A 22,691-nucleotide genomic window follows, 5' to 3' on the forward strand; every position below is an offset into this window, starting at 1 on the left:
TTCAGAAACATTGGTTCAACACAAGTAAACTTCGGTTTGGACATTCATTGTCTAATCAACAGTCAGCCTTGCTTGAAGCAATGCTGGTGAAGGGGCCGATATTTATATTATTGGGTCTTTCGGTAAAGTCACGTAGATGGTTCAAAGAAAATAACAAAAAACTACGTTTCCATCACAACACAAGCGATCGTCATCTTTCCTCCTGATGACGATCGCTTGTGTTGTAATCGAAACGTCGTAGTTTTTGGTTATTTTCTTTGAACCATCTACGTGACTTTACCGAAAGACCCAAGAATATGAATTCCTGCAGTCACGAAATATTTAAGTCAGATATTTATAGGCAAGGGCCCCCTGGTAGATATGGCTATTCGTTCAGCATCGCTGGGTTGTGTATTCCTCAGTTAAAGGAAGCGTACATTCTGCAGAACCTTTTCAGGCAAGGTATCCTCCCCCAAGGCTGCAATATTTATGCATCAAGAAAAGCAGCGCTCCGCTGTAACCCTCCGCCACCCACACGCCTGGCAGTGGAGGGCACTGGGGGATAATCTGGCGCGGTGGCGGCGACTGGCGTGCGGTAAATGACGCGATAAGACAGCTCCAACTAATCACGCACTCCTAAGGACCACAGTCACCGTGGCGGTTCGAGTCACAGTCCGCTGGCCCAGAGCGCAACAGACTTTGAGGCACGAGGCCATCACGCCAAGCTGCCTCGCCTGCTGCCCGACAGGTATCACCTCCGTGACTCGGACCGGAGCCGCGGATATGAACCTGGAGCTGCCCTGGCTAACACGGGAGGTCTCTGCGTTGCTGCCAGGGAGCAGACGTTGGGTTGCCACCTCTCCGGGTTTGCCCCGGACAGTCAGGCGATTGGCTTCTCGTGTTCCGAGTGACAGGAATTTATTTGTACCGAGATCTGCTGGGATTGTGCTGAGACTTATTACAGGATACTACACAGTTCTGAAAGACCTAGGCTGACAGAAAAATATATCCGGGTTTGGTCTGCGGTGGACGAGGGGGCAGCCCGAGGGGCACGGAGAAAAGTAGCGACGTGAGAAATGTACGCGCAGCAACCTGAGAACGATTGTTTAAGGGCGCTTTGTAAATGTCAATTATTATTATCATCATCAAATGAGGCACGCGTGACGTCCGTCACAATCTGCACGAGCTTGCGGGATCCATTGCCAAACGACGCCCCACATCACAATGCATCCGCGGCATGCGTCCTCACGCTAACGACGTCCTGGGTGTTTAATAGTGCAGTGACATCGCAGGGTGTCACCATGCTGTGGGTGCAGCTCCGGCCCTAGAGGCGCACGGTGTGCGCTAAATAATATCGCTGGATGGCACCATGCTGTAAGTGCAGTGCCGACCCGACAGGACACGGTGTGTGGGTGCCGCCCGAAGGATGGGGTTGTGTGAGGCCATGGCACTCTGGTTGATCCGGGAGGACACGTGACTGGTTAAGTTGACAGAGGGGCCCCAAGAGGGGGTTAGTGGGGGTCACATGATTGGGACCCAGATCCTTCCCGAGGATTCTGGAAGGTGGGCGTGGCCAAGGGGCGGAGCCCGCCACGCCACAGAGAATTTAAGCCGGGTCCCGAGAGGGACTGGGGTTGTTGTTCATCCTGGAAGAAACCTTCATCTACGCTCTCTGTTCAACGAGTCTGCAACACGTGGACCTGGGCTGAAGTCGTTGGTCCCGGTCCGTAATAACAGTTATGTTGTAACTAGTGACGTTAGCTTGGTGGTCACCACCAGGCTAACTACACCAGTCACGTTGTAACTAGTGTAACTAGTGTTGTAACTAGTGTAGTTAGCCTGGTGGTCACCACCTTAGGTTGTTATTCTGTTAAGGGGAAGTAACCCCGTGTGTTGGAACTGAATAAAATGTGTTGCCTCCAAGTCTACGTCTGCGATTCAGTTGAACCCATTACAGTAGTACTCTAGCAACATTCAGGAGCTCAAGTCTAAGCAGGGCTGAACCTGGATAGTCTTCGCATGTGTGACCACCACGCACAAGCAGGTTGCCATAGTGGTGGGCTATGTGATGGGCATTAGAGGGCAATTCAGCAAAATAATTAGTCAGGTACTTGACTTCGATACCCCAAGGTCTATATGCTCCCCGCTTTCACCAACCTGCACTCACCAGAGTTGAGGTGAAGTCAAATCACTACCATGGCCTGCACGGCGTGGGGGAGGCCCTCGTCCAGTCGTAGATTGACACGACAGCCGTACGTGGACATCTCATTCATAAAAGCGGCTTAACGTTACACCCCAATAAACGAAACCATTTGGACCGAGTCTAGATTTTGTGTACCCAGTGTGAGGTTAGTCACCATAACAGATGGAGCTCCCAGTAGCTTGGCACAGTGCTGATGTCAAGTGCACCCTTTCAGAAATTCAAATAAAAAAATAACATGTCCTGCATTCTGTAACTAATACTGTACCAAGACCACACAGCCGCATCTCCATTCAGCACCTTTAAATCCAGAACAGAGATGACAGTCAACTGTAGTTTAACAGCATTTTTTTTTAAATTGCAGGCGCGGCACACAATGCATAATTTAAACGTTATTTGTTGAGACACGGACGCCGTGACGTAGCCATCAACAGAGAATCACAGGGATTTCTATAGATGTGCGAACTTCACTCATAGACAAATTTACAGTCGACCGTCAAGGCTGTGCAAGATATCCAATTAAACATGCACACTTCAGGTTTTTAAATATTTAATGGAAATTGAACGATAAATCATTTTATTATTTAAATATTGCCTTCACTTCAAAGTATGTTATGCAGCATTATACCCAATCCAGCACCACTTTGTGAAAAACGCTGGGTTCCTCCGAAGTTCTCGCCTGCATGCCAAAACTATTCATCACTTCGAGCCAGAGGTGACCCCTTTGAAGAAAGTCCACGTGGATGTCTGCAGCCTGTAAACACTCTCCCATGCTCATTACCGGCAAAACAATACAACTCTTGTGCTGCATTATATAACCGTCGGTTGCGAATTATATAACGAGAATAATGTGCGCAGAGTGAAGTATCGGAATAATGCCTGGATAAATAGAGTACCGCGTTTTTTGGAAAAAAATATGGAGATTTTATGACACAATAAAGGGGCTAAGTGTTAAATTCTTACAGAAAGATGTACTTCTGATTGAACGTCCGTACGTGCAAAGGGTCTTACAGTTACACCGATCGGCTGGATCCACGGTGGCCACAATCATCACCAGGACATGCCCACGAGAATCGAGGCAATTTGTGTTGTGGCCAGAGGTGAATCGCTCCGGCCTTCGCAGATGCACACCTAGGCGGTGCGCGTCGCGGGCCGTCCCACACAGCCTTGATGCTTCATTAATGAAAAAAGAAAACACTTTCAAGTGACTCTCTGGAGCACCGTACAGCACTCGAGTGATGTCACTGCCGTGCCTTTGTATCACCGATGATACGAGTCGGCCATAGCGAGACTGGCAGGCACTCCCACAGTCACTTTAATGTGTTTCATCATTAACGTTTCAGAGTGCCACCAGACGGTCTGGAACACGCCACCGACGTGTGTATCCACAAGATAACACGTTTGCTTTTTGGGTTCGGTCTTTGGGTGGCAGGGTAGCCCAGTGGTAATCCTCGTGCCTCGCAGCAAGAAGAGTCTGGGTTCTATTCCCGACTTGGGCATCTTTCAATGTGGAGTTTTAATGATCTCCCCCCTGTTCTGCATCGGTTTCCTCTGTGTTCTCCGATTTCCCCCCATAACTAAAAATCTATACAATGGAGCCTATATTGGCCAAACATCCCAATGTTAAAAAAGACCTGCAAATTACTCAATTGAGATTAAACAGCAACACTTCCCTCTCTTAAAAAACTTGGCACAACCCTCCTGAAAGAGAGTCTTGAGACTCAGTGAGCCCTTCCTGGGTAAACAAGCAGAATAATAATAAAAGCCTTCTTTTGAATACAGAGTATTTCAAATATATAAAATACTGGCGAATACAGTTACTGATGTGATTTTCAAAAATATGTATTTGAGTAAATGTAAATAAACGATAAATATAGTTAGCATTAATAATCATGTCCACCTTCTTGAAGTGTTTATTGTAAAAAAGACAATTTAATTCCACGTACGCTGTGTCAAATCCAGAATTAAAGAAATGTTAATTTGAACCCTCTCAGAGCAAAGCATCACCCCATGTTAGAGAACGGTCCACAAAAAGGGATATCACAGAACTAGTTCTGAGACCCCTTCAAGTGGCCCCTCTGTACGAGAGGCACTGCACGCTATCACACACCCTGCTATACAGATGCTCGTTATGTGGCAGCCACACTCATATTTTTGATTCTGGGAGCTGGATTTTACCAAACAGGTGAAAAAACTAATTTTGATATAATGAATCTGGGTACAGTCATTGCTAATAATCACGAGACCATCAACTCACTACATTTGACAATCTGGTTTAATCACAGACGGCTGACACCCATTTCAAACTCAGAAATCAGCAGTACTGGCTCAGTGCTGATCTGAAACACCCAGCCACCTCCAGAAGTGTTGCATTTGACAGATGGTGGTGCCGTTATTTTTCATATGACTGACTCTACAAAATAAATGTGCCCACTGTTTCCGTACTATATCTTGATGTTGTGTCGCATATATATGCTAAGGGGTGGCTCGTGAAATCATTTCATGTGACCGTGGACACATGAGGCTTGCCACTTCAAAACAGTCTGCAAACGATATTTATCCATCACTGCACGCAGCCTAGTAGCACTAATAGGGTACTAGAGGGGAATATTTATGACCTGGCAACAACGCTGCGTGTATTGTTTCAGCGCTGTGCTAAGTCACTTCTGCCACTGCAAGGGCCCCCCTACACTCGGTGAACATGCGCGTTCCCGTTGACATTATTGGATAACGTGACCCTGTGTGCCGATGCGTGGCCCGCCAAAGGTATTTGGAAGTCCTATTCGGCCCGCAGGGTGTGAAAGCTTCCCCAGCCCTGCGCTTTAGAACTCCACTACGTATCAGATGGTCCTCTGCCACGGGGGCTCGAGCCGTGCTGCTCAGCGGATTTTAGCCGCGGCGCGCGGGCAGGCGGGCGCGTGGGGCCGAGCGGCTGCGCTCGCATCCCAGCGCCGACGGTGACAGCGCGTGGAGGCTCTGGCCCCGAACGCCGAGCGGTGCGGCGCACACGAGCGACGAGTTGGGGAAGAGGCGCACGCGCGAGTTCAGCAGCCAGCCCAGCAGCGGCGTTGCGGAGCAGTCGCAGCGCCACGGGTTGTCGTGCAGGAAGACTTGCTGCAGCCCTGCAAGGTGCGCACAGCAGCACAACAACAACAACAGCCCGCCATTCGCCACAGGCGTCGCCACGCCGTTCGTGCCAGGCTCGGCGAGCTTTAGGCCACGTGAAATGTGGAAGGCTGGCAGGTCACGAGATTGCGATGGCTGACAGATACACCACCTGCGCTCCCCACTGTGCCAACAGCGGCACACACACACACACAGACACACACAGCTGAGCGAGCAACCGACCTTCCACCAATCCTTCTAAGCCATCATCATGATCAACGGCAAGGGTCAACCCACTGCTGGATAAAGGCCTCTCCATAGCTGATACCACCTCTGATGGTCCTATGATGTGACAATCCACCTAGCACTTGCACAGAAGTGGACATCATAATTGCTCCAAAAATCTGCGTAGATTGTCTCATGCACGTGTTCCTCTTTATATCAATAGAATTCCAAGCATGCATCTCTCCATGCTTCTTTGAGCATTTTGTCCCATTTTATTCGAGAACCATGCTTCTTAACCACGTGTAGTATGAACTGATTTAAAACGTTCCTCTAATGACACAACATTCCTATTGCATGGAGGCAGCTGCTTAGATTTTCTTTATCCATTCTATTCAAGTCCCATCCAGCCCTCGCATCTCATTCCACTACGGCCTTCCACAATTCTCCCACCTCACCCGCGGTTTCCCACTACTCCTGCCCTGTGCCGGTGGCATCTCCAAAGCCCTGCTGATTGCCCACCATCAGCACCACAAGCTATTGACGGGCAATTGCACTGTTCTCTCTTGAGAGCTGAGACAGAGACATTGCTCAAAACATTTCCCCTGCTGTTGTACGCTTACATTATGAAAAAGTCGTCATTTTAATATCAAAGAAGATACGCTGATTGAATACATTCTACTTAAATTAACAATCCAGGGAAATGTTGATTCCGGTTATTTATTTGGCATAAAGTACTGCCAACCCCAAAGCTTGAGAATGTTTATTTTTGAATGTTTTAGTCAGAGCGGTCTCACTAGTCTATTGCTTTCTGTGAAAAGGGCTCGGGGTTAATGACACTGACAACTTGAGCAAAACCAACTAGAAAATAAACTTCAGGATTTTGAATACGGAAACTTTGTGCAGAAACAAATTGAATGTGATGGGGTTTTTTTGTGCAGTCATTGGTGACCGGGCTGAGACCTTCAGCCCACTGCAATTGAGAACACGTTTTTAACCAAAGGCGGCTGAAACCGAGATGCCAACAGCACTTGTCTAAATAGTCTGTTACAGGCTACATGTGGGATCTTTGTCATTATCCTCTTAGTATGTTTGTATACGCGTGGTCATTACATGTTTGCTGTGTGTCACTGGACACCCTCTGGTCACCATTGCAATTGAGACGTTCCATCTCAAGGAACTTTCCAAGCGACACATTTTTATTACAGGTAATCGTGATGATAATAAGCCGCTGCTCCCGGACACGGGTGTTTTCCGTGGGGGTGCGCGCTCTAACCGGACAGTCGCGCCAACGCGCCGGCATCCAGCGTGGCGAGGCAGTTCCCGCTCAGCGCCAGCTGTGTGAGTCTCGGCGTGTGGCGGAACGCGGCCGGCGCCACGTGCCGCAGGCGGTTGTTACTGAGGTAGAGCTGCGTGAGAACGGCCAGGCCACGCAGCGCTTCCCCGCCCACGCCCGCGAGCCGGTTGTTGTCGAGCACCAGCATGTCGAGCCGGCGCAGGCCCGTGAAGAGGCCGGGCGGCACTGCGCTCAGACGGTTCCCGCCCAGGTTGAGCAGCTCCAGCCGGCGCAGGCCACGCAGCGCGAGCGGGGAGGCGCGCGTGACGCGGTTGTACGCCAGGTCCAGCACGCGCAGGCGCGGCGCGTGCCGGAAGAGCAGCGCCGGCAGGCGCGACACGTTGTTCAGCGGCATGTCCAGGTCGGTGAGGTTGCCCAGGCCGCGGAGGGCATCGGGCTGCAGCGAGAGGACCTGATTCTTGCCGATGAGGAGGTAGCGCAACGAGACGAGGTTCCGGAAGACGCCGGCGGGCAGCTCCCCGAGCTGGTTGTCGTAGAAGTTGAGGGTCACGAGTTTCGTGGTCCCGGCGAAGGCGTCCGGGTGCAGCTCTCTCAGCCGGTTGTGCTCCAGGTTGAGGCTGCGGAGGTTCGGAATCTTCCTCAGCGTCCCCGCGCCCAGGCGCCCGATCTTGTTCTGGCCTTCGTCATGGTCACCATTGTCACAGGGGGGAGCGAGCGTGAGGGGAACGATGAGGCTGGCAGGCAACTCGCCTAATACACCGCGGTCTAAATAAACCGATGTGTAATTACATGCCACACTTACTTAACGTCTTTAATGACCAAAGTGAGTTAAATGGGCACTTGGTATTAAATTATGCTACGTGGAATAAATGTGTAGTGCCTCCAATTATGTGTAACAGAAATGTAGCTTTAAATCTGTGTAAAGTCTAACTACATTATCATTAATTTAACAGTATTCGATTTTTTACAGCTGCGAAATCGCAATATTTGGCAAGGGCACGATAACGTTGATTCAAACAACTTCATTGCGCGGCACCGTAACCGAATTACAAATGGCTTATTGGATGATCTTTTGGGACAAGAATCTGGCAATGAAGTTAACATCACCTGCATATTATGCAACATTTCAGATTTTCTGTCAGTATAATAATTCAGCAAAAAAATCTGGTCCTACATAAATCCCACAAAAAGTAAATACAGATAACGTGTTTTAATCAACGACCTTGTAAATGCTGCGTGACCCCTTATTCATTATGAAACTGCTACTTGTAGCACATTAAACCATAAAAGTTCTTCCCAATATTTTTATTCGTCTTCAGAGTTAATTTGCTACTGTTGTAAAGCATCTTCAGATGTGGTTCCATTGAGGCACTACATAGAAGAAAACGTAAAATGATATCGTGCAATTGTAACTGTCAGTTTTACAAAACACTCCAGCTTGCTACCGTCCACATTTCATCATTATGACCCGTTTGCCTGCACTAACTGCCCTAGATATTCATACTCTGGCGTGTTTACCAATGAGCCTAAAAATAAAGTTAACGATCCATGCTAAGACATGGATCGTAAACACGAACACCGACAAATAATATGGAAAAGGTGAAAAATGCACAGAGACGCCTACTTGGAATTACAACTGAAATCCAGAACTTGGAGCACACAACACACATAGACAAGTAAAAGTGGTCATATTTCTGTTAAGAAAAGTGGGCTTAGGCAGACCAAATGGTGAGAATGAAGGCCAGCGATCAAGACGAATGATGGCAACCAAGAGGACATCCACCGAGCAGCAAGAGTGATGAATTGCGACCATCAGGTTACAACCGCGACCAAGCCCTGCGTTGCGAGAAGCGGTGCAAGAACCCTCACCCATGTTGAGCACTTCGGTGGCTCGTGGCAGCGCCGCCGGCACCGCGGTGAGCCCCCGCGTCTTGCACTCGACCTGCAGGCCCGGCCGGTTGGCGCGCGGTGAGCACTGGCACGCGGACGGACACTCCGCCGCCCCCGCCGCCGCCGCTGCACACAGACCCAGCGCCAGCAGCGCCAGCAGCGCCAGCAGCGCCATCGCCGGCACGGCGACCTCCGGCTTCCCGCGCAGGGGTCGCGCGCGTCCCACGCATGATCGTGGCTTCCCCATTCTCCTCCCGCTCGCAGGAATGCCCCGGCACTGACCCACCAAGCCGGTAATCGAGCCCACGGCCGAGTGTATTTGCGTTAATCTAAAAATTAACCATCGCTTTTGCACGCTTGAGCGTGCATCTGCTCTTCAGAGCTATTCGCTTTGGACTAAGAGCAAAGAAGATCTGAGGGCTGGCAGATCGGCCGAGTATAAACACACCTCACACGGGGTACACGATCACAGTTTGCCGATGGCGGTATTTGTTTCGGTGTCTTGACAGGCCAGCCGGTGCACATGCCTCCACATTCCCCGGCAATAGTGAGCGCATTGTACGAACATTGCACAGCTCGGGGGAAAGGCATCATCCATTGCGCTTTAATGAGCTGGCGAATACAGCCTCCGCGCCTCTGCGAAAAGGTTAGCGGCTCATCGCCGTCAACAACAAATCATGACGGCACATGGCTGGGAACACAATCCTGAAATGTGGAACTATGAATAAAACTGTAAAGTTTGCTAACTTTAGACACAAACAAGAACTTAAACATTAAATTAAGGACTTAGACGAAGTCTTCCTTTGTAATTATACATTAATAATTAAATTATTAACGTGTAGTGGTGAGCGGTGGTGCAGTGCTTCAGGCACTGCCCTACAAACCAGGCGATTCCCAGCCATGGCTGTATTTTAAACTTCTTTCGCACCATACGTAGGCAATGGTGCCTATCGGAGGTGCGATAACGTCGGGTGGCGAGTGATATCTCAAATGGTCCTGGGCCCTCCTTCACCAACCCAAACCAGTGTGGTGTTCAAACAATTCCCACACTAACAGCGCAGCGTAGGAAGGCCTTCATCCAGCAGTGGATTGACAATGGGCTGAAAATATATATTTTCATTTATTCTTGTTGGTGGTTCATGTAGATTTGGGAAACATCCGAACCCAGTGTGTTGTCAGGTAGCTCAGAGATAGCAGTATGCCAAGTAGGTTTATAAACAGATCTGTTTGGATCTCTGATATCCATTTTTGTGGGTGAACTTTTTCCAGGAACTCCGGTTTCCTCCTTCCAGCAAAACACTCCGGCAGAGGGATGTGTCAAACATCCCAATGCAAGACCCTCCTGAAAAAGTCTTAAGACTGAAGATTTCCGAAATAAACTATGGCCCAATTATGATAAACAAGAAAATGTATTTGTTCACATGATGCACACCGAGTGCTTTCGGTGTAAATATATGAGTGAACGTAGGCTGCAGATAAAACGATGACTATCGTCTAAAGGGCCCCGAGCAAAAACTGACCTGAAAATGCCAATTAAAATAAAGTGCTGCAATAATTAATGAAAGCTCTGTTCCTACCAGGTTTGACACAAAAAGGAGGTGAATTATTTTACCTTCAAGTGTTTGAATGGGTGTGAACATGCGTACGTCACTTACATTGAACAACGCACATCATGAAGTGCTGAGGAAACACTAAAATAGTTTATTATTTTAAGTACAGGAAACAGGAGCAGCCATTTAAACCTCAGCTGTTAATTTTTAGCAATTTTGTTTGGCAGGTTCTAAGAACAACGTCCACACAAAACATACAAAAGTAGGTTACAATAAATTTTCCCGTCTTGCTCGGATTGCTCTCTTCCAGGAGGTGCAAAATCAAACAAAATCTCAGTGGTTTCTTTCAGTCTGCGTGTTTATAAATACTCGCACCTCAAACACACACATTCTAATGTCAAGCTCACATTTCTTGATGCAGTTTCCCACCGTTGGCAGTGCTGCCCCCCCTATCACAAAATGCTTTGCAGCCACTTGTGCCGGATAGGTGGCAGCTGCTCGTACAGGTCAAAGCCCAGGTTATCGGAGGCATTGGGGAGCTTGTAGAGAAGCAGGTGGCTTCGCAGGACCTGCACAACGCACAGAAAGAGAGGACATTCAGCAAGGTCTTACATCTCCACTACCAATCTCAAATGTGTTTGGTCAACCCTGCCCCAGCTCAAGGTACTCGGCAATTAATTACAACTATTTCGCTGCTTCCAGCAGAAGGCATCCCTCGTCAAGTGAAACGCTTTGATCGTTATTCCAACGGAACCGGGTTATTGTAACGTTTCGTGCTGGTTTTAAAGTAATGTGTCTTAACGACAAATACGGCTGTACATCTTAAATGTAGGAAAACAACAAGTCTCATTATTTCCTATCTATACGCTTGGATGTCCTTCATTGCAGTCATGCTTTGCAGTCGATCTTGAAACTTTTGCCCAATGTTTGGCAACACTGAAGGCTGACTGGAACGTTTAGCATGACAACCGCTAACGGTTCCAAAAACCTGAGCAATTCGTACTCGTGAAACCTACTCAAAGTGGTTACCACCTCCGTCAATCCAGTAGTGGATTGACGAAGCGTTGTCAATTATTTTAGTTCGCATTAGTTGATCTAAACACGTAATTTTACCAGCAATATGGTTTTCTTGACTTGTTTTGTTATGAGTGTTATCTGAGAATATTAGCTAAGATGGTTAAACCAGGTAGTAAGATACATTACAACTCAAAATTAATCTTACCTTATCTTGAAGGGCATTAATTTGTCTCAACATGCGCTTCTTCATTTTCAGAATGTCCTTTGGAGAAAATAAAATGATGGAGACAATGTCGTAAATGCTAATCGGGTAATAATGCTGAAAGGAATACAGCATGATGACCAGCAGAACATTTAATTTGAGCGAGGTGCAATTCCACACATCTGCTAAACGCTAGCAAAAACAAATGGGCTTTTCCTTGCATTACCAAAAATACCACCCAGCTCCCCAGGAACGTGCCACCTAATGTCACATTCAGCTCTGCCACGAGGGGTCTCATTATTGCATTAAAGTGACACGGCAATCACAGCCCACAATGCCAGGCCCCACGTGGCACCACTCACACGACTTATATCCTTGCAGAACACAACACACGAATCAATAGAAGGAACATCAACCGAACGCCACCTTCGTTTTCAAAAGAATGCAAGTTCATGCGGTTTCCCCATTCAAACCAGCATGGCCCATAGCTCACCTGTCATGTACAATCATGTGCTAGTGGTGTAAATTCCACATTCCTATGGCAGCAAAGAGACTATCCATTGGACACTCACTGTCAACTTTCCGCAAACTGGTACTAATTTTAGTGACTCCAGAGCTAACTCTGTTGGTCAAGTGAGGTCGTAGTAATTTATTTGTTTAAACAGATTAGAAGTCAAGTGACTAGGACAATCTCAGTGACCTTGCTCACCAAAATGACAAAAAGGAGAACAAATAATAAACAAGCAACTGTATCACAAGAGGAATTTTAAATATTGCACATGTAATTTCCAGCAGCACAAATCGGCTGGCAGTTCACCTCCAGATCGAATACCATCTGGAGCATAATCCGAACCTGCCGTTTGTATATTTCGCACCTCCAATTAGCACAGTTGGCTATGTACGGTGCAAAAGACGTTCAGCAGTAGAGTGAGAGACTCGCCATAGAAATGTTGCCCGTTCAAAATCCCGGTTGGGGTTTGACTCAGCCCATCATCTCAGAGGAGTGGATAAAAATAAATACCAATTTGTGGAAAAGTCAACCGCAGTCGACCTATGGGCAGACTCGCTCCGGCCATATACCTCACCAGCTCAGGGCTGTAAACGGCAGGATGAGCACCACCTCAGTGCTCAACTGAAAAAGCAGTAAATCGCTTTGACTTTCGAGTTCTTCGCACCAAAGATCACAAAGACGGTAGTGGAGGGCCAACGGAGTTTTGGCGACGCTGCCCGTGCACGTACTCACATGGTCGCCGTGCTCCTGCGAGAAGATGAAGGCATTGACGTGATGCAGCGCCACGGCGTAGAGGACAGGGCACCAGGCCGTGCGCAGCGAGCCCGTCACCAGCATGCGGAAGTAGAGCCGCAGGAGCCCCGCGTGCGTCTCCGCCGGCTCGGTGTAGCGCCCCAGGCCCACAGGGAACTGCGCACACACGGGCGGCGTGAGCTCCCCCCCCCGCCAACCACGGTGCACGCAGCAACGATTTCCTTACATTCGTCCGCAAATACACTCACAACACGCACGATTTGAAATGAAAAAAAATATCATCGTTATAAAGCTTCTAGTCGTTGTTTAACCAATATATACTTTCATGATATAATTATAATTGTTTACCATTTCTGACAATTACAGGTGTTAAAATGTCCAAACACCAAACAGATACCAATTACAAAGGCATCAATGTCTGCGTAGCCACACGTACTTGTGGTAAAATTGTAAACAATTTTTTTTATAGTGTATTCACTGTCCTTATTCAATAACTTGGTGAAACGGTCCCATAGCCATTTGTTTATTCTATAATGCAATGGAACAAAGCTTTTATGAACAAAAAAAAAAACTTGTATAATAACAGTAAGGATATGCACTTCATCTACCCAGCAAAGCCTCAATGATTCTCAAGATTTGAGTGTCAAGACTCTTTGAGGACGGTGCTGGACTACTACAATTGGCAAGCCATACAAGAGATAAAGTGATGAATCAATTCACAAATTAAATAATGAGCCTGAACAGTGACAACTGACTGAATCGTCACGTGGTTGCGAGCAGCCGGAGCGGCCACCTGCTTGATGGGCACGCCGAGCGAGCGCAGCGCCCCCTCGTGCTCCCCGAACAGCACCAGCTTGAGCCGGACGTCGAAGCGGCGCTGCAGCGGCAGCAGCACGAAGGCCCCGAAGAGAGCGTCGCCGAACGACGCGGCCTCGAACTGCTCGAGCAGCTCCACGTACAGGTCGTAGAAGGCCGGCACGCCGGCGACGGGCCCATCGAGCCGCAGGGCGTCGAGCGCGCGGGGGCGGCAGTATAGGCCGAGCAGGGCGGCCAGCCCCGCGCGCACCGGCGGATCCAGGAAGAGGCTCCCGTCGTCCGCCAGGAACACGCACGTCAGGCGGCACAACTTGGCGGCGGCGGAGATGCCGGCCAGGGCCCCGTGGCGCCACGTCTCCAGCAGCAGCAGCCAGCGCAGCGCGGCCACGCTGGCGGCCCTGGGGTCCACGGGAACAGCGGAGGCGTCCGCTGGATAAATGTGGCGACAATTAAAGTTCTGATTTAAAGCTTTCGTGACTGCAGCGATTCATATCCTTAGCTCTTTCGGCAAAGTCACGTTGAAGGGAAACAATAAAATAATGAAACAATATTGTTTTGTATATATTTTATTACTTTATTGTTTCCCTTCAACGTGACTTTACCGAAAGAGCTAAGAATATGACAATTAAAGTGTTTAACAATGAACGCGAGACTTAATGTTCTTTTACAAAAGTAGAGGACGTGGGCTGTTTAACTGCTTGTGAAAGCGGTATATGCCAGTGTGACTTGTAGTGCATGGTCAAAGTTAAATACCACGTGACATCATTATCAAAAGTGTACTGATGTTATAGCTCATATCCCATGATGAAACCATAACTCCAAAAACAAAAAAACTGATTAATGTGCTTTAGACAGCTACGTTTATCCATATCCCCGATGCCACAGAGGGAATAGTTTTCATTGGGCCCTAACTTGACAAAGTCCAGGATACTATCCATATTGCCGACAGAATATTCTCGCTCAGAGGATTAAAACAAAAGGATCTGTTTGACATGCAACGAGCGTCTCTACAGCACTTCATGGGAGAAGGCACGCCACCTAGCGCCCCAACCAGGCAACTGAGGGACCTCGGCAGCGGTGCTGTCACCGTCACCGTCCGCAGGACGTTCTCGAAGAAGGAGCGAGATCGGAGATTTATGAACGGAAACGTTATTGTCTCGCGACCTGATGTCGGAAGTACAAATGTTGAATGGGAACAAAGAAAAGTGGTGACACTGCTTAGATAGTAGTGCACAAGTACAATAACACTACTAAACACCTTCATCAATAACAATGGCCCTTTCTCCATTTGCTATGAGAAAGGGCCACCGCCTGAAACTAATGTGCGGAGTCAAATTAAAACCATTATTACAAATGAAAAAATATATTATAATAATCACCTAAACTATAATAACCAACTTTTCAATGCATACCTGAAGTACTGGCAGAGGTGGGCTGGCCTGATGCTTGGTACAGCCGCACCAGAGGCAGGAAAGCCCAGTCCGCAGGGTAGAGAGGGCCCTGCATGGGCGGGAGGAGCAGAGACGCAATGTGCTTGGTCTGGCCGAGGTATCGTGCCTGTGACCTCTCCAACGCCTTCTCCTCTCCCCCGAGCAGCAATGCGAGGTAGCAGGCCCTAATCCCTGCCAGATCCTTCCAGGCTGCGGTCAGGAGCTCCCCACCCCCTTGGACCTCGCCACCTTGGCTGCCGAGGGGCTCAGGGCCTCGGTCCTCCTTCAGCGACAGCATGGCCTCCAGGTCAGCAGCTTCTGGACCACCCACCCTGCCTTCCCTTCAGATAGAACATTCACGAAGCATCAAGGAGATGAGGAAAGATTCAAATATTGATGACACGGCCAAAGTATGTCACCTTCGTGATTTGACCCATTAGTGGCAGTGGAGAAATCGGCATATTCTTGCTCTGCCCAAAATTGACTCATCAACTCCATGCACACATACACTCAGCGGTGACCAAGCCAAACCACCAGGCTATTGGGCTATCCTTATGATTACTTATACCCAAGCATCTCTGAGCATCCAATGTATACACGTGCGTATGAGTTCTATGACCAAAGCATAAATTGGTACCACCTCAGTTGGCACAACTTTAGCAGCAACTTTTTTCTTTATATGGCCAACACGAGTATATTTTGACAACCCACTCATTTAAAAACATCATCACTAAGTTCACCTTTTGAGGCCATGTAAATAAATGCACCAGTTATGTGGAGGTCACGACAAACCACGAACATTTAACAAGGCCCTGCAATTTCTTGCGCACACCGTGGCTGACGGGAGGGCCTCCACAAGAGGTGCCCCTTGAGAGCCCTCTAGAGAGTTTTTCGACAACTCTTCCAAGCTGGCCAGACATCTTGGAAGTGGTGGGAGTGCCCAGACCTTAACCGAGCACACACGACTTGTGGTGTGTCCCCATTTATAACGCCGAGTGGACACAGCTAGGAGGATTTAAGAAGCTTGTCCATCTTTTCATGTGCCGTGCCGGGGGAGGTCAAACCATCAACCTCTGTATCACAAGTCCAGTGTGCTAACCATTGCACCACGGCAGCATCTCCGTGCGCATTAGTAGCACTATACAACTTTCGCCACCTTCCGTTGTTTAGAAGAAAAGACCATCTGTTGTGGGAAGCACGGACTATACGCGAGCGGGAGGGTTGGTGACCCACGGGGTGAAGTCGGGATTGAAGAGGATCCCCGACAGCAGCTGCTGCGCCAGGTGCTCGCTGCCCGGCAGGAGGCGTCCGACGAGCGCCAGCGCCACCATGTGGCAGAGCGGGGCGACGCGGCGCGCGGCCTCGCTGAACGACACCTGCGTCGCACAACAACGGCAGCAACAGCGGCGGCAGCCGCCGATCGCCACTAAGCGAGGGTGACGTCAGCACAACGCTGGTGCCATGCTAGCTGCACTTCCGAGGACGGGCGAAGCGTCGAACGTTCGTTGCATCGCACGTGTACGCACGCTCACGTAAACCGCCCGGCGCTGCGATGAGGTCATTGAAACCGCGATATGCCTTAACCTCCCTTGGGGGTAAAGGGCCCTGGGTGGCCTGGCGTGGAGTGGAAACTTGTAGGTGACAACGCATCCTGTGTTGAGCTTGCGCCCGATGAGACATCTTTTAAAATATGAGCGGCGCGGGCTCACCGCCATGCGCGCCAGCTCCAGCGTCAGGAAGAGCAGGTGGTGCTCGTGGCGCAGGAGCCAAGCCGAGGCGTGCGTGATGCTCGCTGCGCCGTCGCAGCTCGCAGCCAGGTATTCCTGCAGAGCGGCGCTCTCCAGCAGCACCGCAAACTACGGGGGGGGGGGGGGGGGCATAGAGCCAGCCACACACGCATCCGCACATTTAAATCCACGGCAAACATGGGTATTCATCCCTATTGCTGTGTGTAATCCCAATTGAGTAATTTGCAGGTAAATGTTCAGTATTTGGATGTTTGGTCAACACCTGTTACATTGTATGCTTTTTAGCTATGGGAGAAAACCAGGGAACCTGGAGAAAAACCCATGCACAACAGGGGAGAACACAAAAAGTCTCCACAGAAAGGCATGTTGAGAGTTTGGAATCCAACCCAGGCTCTTCTTGCTGTGTGACTCCCTGTCGCCCAATGTAACAGGCTGTTGGGCAAGTGATGTTAGAGAGCACCTATGAAGGCCCGCACAGAGCATAAGACGGTGGTTTCACTAGCACCACCACTGGCTCAGTGCCATCTATAGAGATGAAGATGCCCATTGCTAAAAGGCAGGCTGTTATCTAATAATGATTATGAGTCCATAACCATGAAGCAATATTTCTCAAAATTCAGCCTTTGTGATCATGCACAATGAAGACTTCTGCAAATCACAACCATCACGTGCGTATGATATCCAGTGGCTTAATTACAAAATTCATGGTACATATCAATAATCACTCATTGCAATAAGCACATGAAAGCTAATTCACCAATTCAAACCTGCAAACTGCAAACCATGAAAATTGAACAACAAATAACCTGTCATCAATGTACAAATGAAACGCATAGCACTGCATCTGTGGGAGCGGTGGCACAGTGATTAGCACGCTGTTGGTGTGATACAGCTGACCCTGAGCATCCCCTTCAACCAACCTTCACTGATCAGTGTGAATTATGACCAAACTAAGTCCCATGACCAGCACAGTATGCGGGAGCCTTCATCCATCAGTGGATTGACAAAGGGCTCTCAATCATTACCATGAAAACCGCACGGGATCCCGCAAGGCACAAAGGGTTCGTTCGTGCTACCCTGGCTGCCCACGCTGTCCCCAGGGCTTGCCGTTGTTGGCACGAGGCCACGGTTGTCTCCTCCTGGGCTGTGCCGCAGTGCTGCTCTCTCTTCCCTTTCTCCTGTTTCCCTGTCCAAATCTCCCCTAACACACCTTCCATCCAAACATAGTTTTCTTCTCATTTTTGTAAAACGTCTTGAGACGCTATTTAAGCAAAAAATAGCGTCATTTTTACAGAGCACATTGGACGCACCTTGGCCGTAAGCCCCTTATGAATGGAGGCTGCGGAGTTGAGCACAAGGAGGACAGCAGTGAGGAAGGGGAACGGAGAGCGTGAACCTGCCAGGCTCAACGGGGGCTTCCCGCCGGCGCAAGCCAGCGACACGAGACTGCGCATACTCTCTGGGTCCGGCGAGCACGAGTTGGGGTTGCACAGCGCCGAGCACACCCTACCAAACAACCGAGCAAATGATCATGGATTAACTCATTGTGCATTGCCGTCGAGCAAAACGAAAGATATTGCAAATAATAAGACGCAGCCAGCGATTTCCTGCTCAAATAAACACTGAGGTGGTGATCATCCATTTACAGCCCTGGGCCAGTGATAGAGATTCCACCTTCCATGGAGAGGAGCAAGTGATCCATACAACCGCTTTTGACTTCTTCCCAAAGTGGTACTCATTTTATTGACCCTGGAGGGATAATGGACTCAGTCCACCATCGAACCAGGATTTGAACTCTAAACCTTCCAATTCCGAGCCAATCGCTCTTCCGCTGTGCCACCTGGCCATGTTATGGAAAAAGCAAATAAAAGCTGAACTCCCTTTTGTCTCCGCAGAATATTAAATATTTCTTGGGCCAATTGCCAAGGCCACAATGAAGAGAGTACACGGAAATTAAGGCATTTGCATCAGACTCAGAGAGTGCGACGTGAAAGTAAACCACAGCCACCCGGAATGACTCTCCATGACGGCTCTCGGCAGCAGCTCTGAGCAGAGCGACCTATTTTGGATTATGTACCATAAGCGCAGATTCACGGACCTATGCTGTCAATTTTGGAATTCTTGACATTTTGCATTCGAATCCCATAGGATTAGAACTAAATTTGATTTAGCAACAACACCAAGCTGCAGAAAAGCCTGACGTTAGATGAGTACAGCCTGTGTACTCACATGTAGCCTATGACCAAACCACCATGAATGTGCCTGACTTCCCTGGATCTAGAATGCTAAACGCTTGTTTACCCAGTAAGGTCTCACTGAGTCTCAAGACAATTTTTCTGGAGGTTCCTGCCAAGTTTTTCACAGTAGCTGGTGACAATGCTATGTGTAATCCCAAACAAGTTATTTGGAGGTTTGGCTAATACCAGTAACATTCTATGTTTTTTTTCTATGACAGGAAACTGCAGAACCTGAATAAAACCCATGCACAAACACAAGGGTGAAAACATTAAAAATCCACGCAGCGCCTGAGTCAGGAATCAAAGCCAAGACCTTCTTGCTGTGAGACGGAATCATTACCACCGTGCCATCCTGCCACCCATATGAATTCTGTAAAGAAACAAAGCTACATCGTCTGCCGCACATCAGAGTAGATGTTGCGCGCGTAGGCGAAGACTGTGGAACCTACTTGAGTTTGCTCAACATGGAGCTGAGCGATGGAGAGACGAGCAACGGGCAAAGCGTCTCCTCAGAGAGTCGCTCCAGCTCCTCCAGATGTTCCACCGGGTCGGTCGACGGCTGAGGAGAGCAGCAAAGCACCACGAGATTGCGAGTTATCTCACTCGCCTTAAAGATTCACTGCAGTCGTTCCTCTGGAACAAGAGCCATGGCATGAAAGTAGACTACATACATATGTTATAGTTTTTTAAATGGTTGTATATATGTCATTACATTTTTGCAATGTATCACACCCTCAAAACCCTTCCATTACAGAACTGAGAGATGGCAAAGGCTTGGGGAGGTCTTCATTCAGCAGTGGATTGATAATGGCTGGTGATGATGGTAATTGGGCACGTGTGATTTTACAGGTGTGGTTCTTTAACCGTTCCGATTGCTATAGTGTGCTGCTAAAGCGGTATGCGACTGCGTAACGTAGTTGGGCTGGTGTGACCACGTAACGCAGTTGGGCTGGTGCCATTAGATAATTAAATTTTGTAATGAGCACCGTGTTCTGTCACTCTTGGGGACAGAAAGAGAATGATACAGTGGCGTGGGAAACCAGATTAGAGGGCAAGCAGCGAGAGGCGGTGCCAACAATTTCCCGGGCTACGTGGTCCTAAATTTGGATGCTTGGCCAACTCCAAAACAATCACCTGCTGTGCCTTGCCGGTGTGGTGGGCAGAGAGGTGGAGGAGCAGCGCGGAGGCGAGCGTGCGCGCGCCCTCACCGGCGGCCGAGCACGACGCCGCCTCCTGGAGGCAGCGTCGCAGGCAGCCCTCGGTGATAGGCGCCAGCCCCGCCACCTGCTCCCAGCTCACGAGTGGCGCCGGCACCTCCTCGCCGGCCTTCTCCTCCGTGCTGCACCGCAACGGCACCGTTCAGTTAGCCAGTTGCCCCCTTCTCACTCTACTACAATTGAGGACTGGGTCTACCAGTGATGGGCAACCTAGACACGTTAGTGGGCCACATGAGCGGCCCTCGTTTACCTCAGTGGGCCACAAGCTTGCCAATGTTCATGTGCACTAATCATGACCTCACGGATCGCCCGAGACACACTTAGACCAGGCCACCACGAGGGGCTCCATGGGCTGGATGCGGCCCAAGGGGATGCAGGTTGCCCACCAGGCTGACTGTTTTGCCTCATGCACACTGTGCTCAATCACCACACCTGCAGGTCACAACACCTACTCAAAATAATTTTTATGAACCCCATAGAGATTGGTAGGCTGCAAATCAACTCTGACACCACAGACAAAAATAACTCCAGAATGATGAATGGAATGTCAGACTCTTAGTGTTCCAAAAAGTGCAATAAAAGTTTCATGTTTGTAGTGAGAGTTCTCCAATATACGGAAAAGGTGAAATGAACTGAATAGGTCAGCCATGGTGTGATGGGGCCTTGTGTTAATATGGCCACAATCTTGCCTCTTCCGAGTATGAGGACATGTGCATTACTCATGGATTATGGCGATCCGATGCCACGTTACATGTAAGGCATAATATCAAATCATTAGTACATTTGGTATTTGTGCCATTCTAATAGCGCTAGGCTATCACCAAGGTGCTGTGCTTCACATGTGAATATCTTCTGCAGTAGCTTCACAGTTGGGGTGATGCGGTGAAGTGAAAAACATGTCAATTTGAGTGGAATTTTTTATTTGACAAGTAGGTCACATTCACACCGATTTTCGGTCAATAAATCACCGTGTGCCCTGATTTGTTTACTCCCTGTACGCACTTTTCTGCCTGATGAGTTATTTATAATTTACAGAAAGTTCAAGTTTATTTCATTTAGTCAGATGAGAACTCGAGAGACCAATAAGGACAATCTCATTTGCATAAGTGACATGGGTCACAAAATAACAAAATCAATAACATAAAGTAAAGTACAAGAATGATGTAAATAGAAATCAGAGAGAAAATAACAACCATGAAAACGTGAAAATAGTGCACAAACATAAAAGAACATTTCAAAAAATTATATTTCCTTTCATGAAAGTTGGCTCGGACGAATCACTTAAAAAAAACCTTTCCAAGTGCAATCAAGTAGAGAAAAACAATGGAATTATGGTGCTTACCGTACGAGTATGTAAACAGACAAGGACATGTGAAAAAGAGTTTCAATTGAAGTGACGTCGAAGGTGAGTGCCGGAGGCTTGCCTGTCTGCTGTCCGTGCGAGCCTGTGCAGGCCCAGGCTGGCTGAGTGCGTCACGGCTGTGAGGAGGGACACCAGGGCTTCGGCGCGCTGCAACGGAAGGGCCCTCTCGTGGGGCCCGTGGGGCCCGTGGGGCCCGTGGGGCTGAGCCGCGTCGCCCGGCAGGGCCTGCACCTGCTGCACAAGCACGGGGTACAGCTCCCTGGGGGAGACAGCAACAGAGTTAGTGGGGACGAAGGAAACCAGAAGATCTGGAGAAAACCCATGCAGAACAGGGGAAGAAATAAAAGACTCGACACAGAAAGGCACCATGGTCGTTCATTCTAACCCAGGCCCTTCTTGCTGTGAGGCACAAGTGTGCCTGGTTGTAATCCACCAAAGCGGGTTAATTAAGCTAGGGGCCCAGAAAAGGTTCAGATATCGCTCACCACTGATATAAGCCATTGGCCAGGATTCAAACACAGGTCACCGGGTTAATCGCGTAGGGCTCAAACCACTACTCCATTCACCCACCCCTTAATGTTTAACCCACCAGAAAAAAATGTCATCTTTAGACTCGTGAGGCTTTCCTGGATGAATCCAACACGTTAGAAGACAACATACACCTGTAGAGGCTGCACATCTGTCCATAGCTGGCCGCCACAGCCCACAAGCGCAGTGCCTCCACCGAGAGCAGCTGAGCCTCGTGGAGGTCAAGGAGCAGGTCCTGGGGTTTTTCGGCCACAAAGCGCGTAACACGCGATCGCAGGTCAAACTTGTTGACCTGCGAAGTGGGAGGCACAACGTGTTAGCACTGCAAACGACACTGCACAATAATTCATGACATCGCACTCACGCTTTGTGTGACTTGGGTTTTGATCATATCGGTAGTGCTCGTACTTGGACAGCCCTTTTGATAATCCACTGTTGGATGAGGGCTCCCACATGCCGTGCGAGCCGTGGGAGTTTATTTAAACATACTTCACCAGATTGGTCAGTGTAGGTTGGCGAAGGCGGGGAGCATGGAAGCACATGAACAAAGTGGATTGTATAACACTACTTTCTGCTACCCACAACATTCCATCATATTAGCCAGGCTCAACCCTACTTAGGGAAGC

At 48.9% G+C, this 22,691-nt stretch overlaps 2 protein-coding genes across 5 annotated transcripts in view; both read right to left on the minus strand.

The window, feature by feature from the left end:
* Positions 1–2,712: 2,712 nt before the first annotated feature.
* Positions 2,713–8,868, minus strand: LOC116943128 (uncharacterized). The gene is made up of 3 exons (XM_032955706.2): positions 8,673–8,868; positions 6,783–7,481; positions 2,713–5,301 (listed from the first exon to the last, which is right to left on the minus strand). Exons 1-3 carry the CDS (start codon positions 8,866–8,868, stop codon positions 5,069–5,071), a joined length of 1,128 nt encoding a protein of 375 aa, XP_032811597.2. The 3' UTR covers positions 2,713–5,068.
* A 1,503-nt stretch (positions 8,869–10,371) lies between these two features.
* The window catches only part of RPAP1 (RNA polymerase II associated protein 1), a 32,622-nt gene continuing 20,302 nt past the window's right edge, over positions 10,372–22,691 (minus strand). For 3 of the 4 annotated variants that reach the window (XM_032956059.2, XM_076067648.1, XM_076067647.1), the window contains 12 exons: positions 22,200–22,357; positions 21,599–21,796; positions 20,092–20,296; positions 19,407–19,516; positions 18,031–18,226; positions 16,682–16,828; positions 16,206–16,348; positions 14,955–15,313; positions 13,520–13,971; positions 12,706–12,882; positions 11,466–11,522; positions 10,372–10,812 (listed from right to left, as the gene is read on the minus strand). In XM_032956059.2, coding sequence (XP_032811950.2) covers positions 10,696–10,812; positions 11,466–11,522; positions 12,706–12,882; positions 13,520–13,971; positions 14,955–15,313; positions 16,206–16,348; positions 16,682–16,828; positions 18,031–18,226; positions 19,407–19,516; positions 20,092–20,296; positions 21,599–21,796; positions 22,200–22,357 — 2,319 coding nt within the window. In that variant the 3' untranslated portion in view covers positions 10,372–10,695. Of the gene's footprint in view, positions 10,813–11,465; positions 11,523–12,705; positions 12,883–13,519; positions 13,972–14,954; positions 15,314–16,205; positions 16,349–16,681; positions 16,829–18,030; positions 18,227–19,406; positions 19,517–20,091; positions 20,297–21,598; positions 21,797–22,199; positions 22,358–22,691 lie in introns of those variants that run through there. The other variant, XM_032956062.2, reaches the window with a different exon arrangement.

The sequence above is a fragment of the Petromyzon marinus genome, chromosome 17 (genome assembly GCF_048934315.1).
Source record: "Petromyzon marinus isolate PM22_M1 ecotype Great Lakes invasive population chromosome 17, UKy_Petmar_22M1.pri1.0, whole genome shotgun sequence".
Taxonomy (NCBI): domain Eukaryota; kingdom Metazoa; phylum Chordata; class Hyperoartia; order Petromyzontiformes; family Petromyzontidae; genus Petromyzon; species Petromyzon marinus.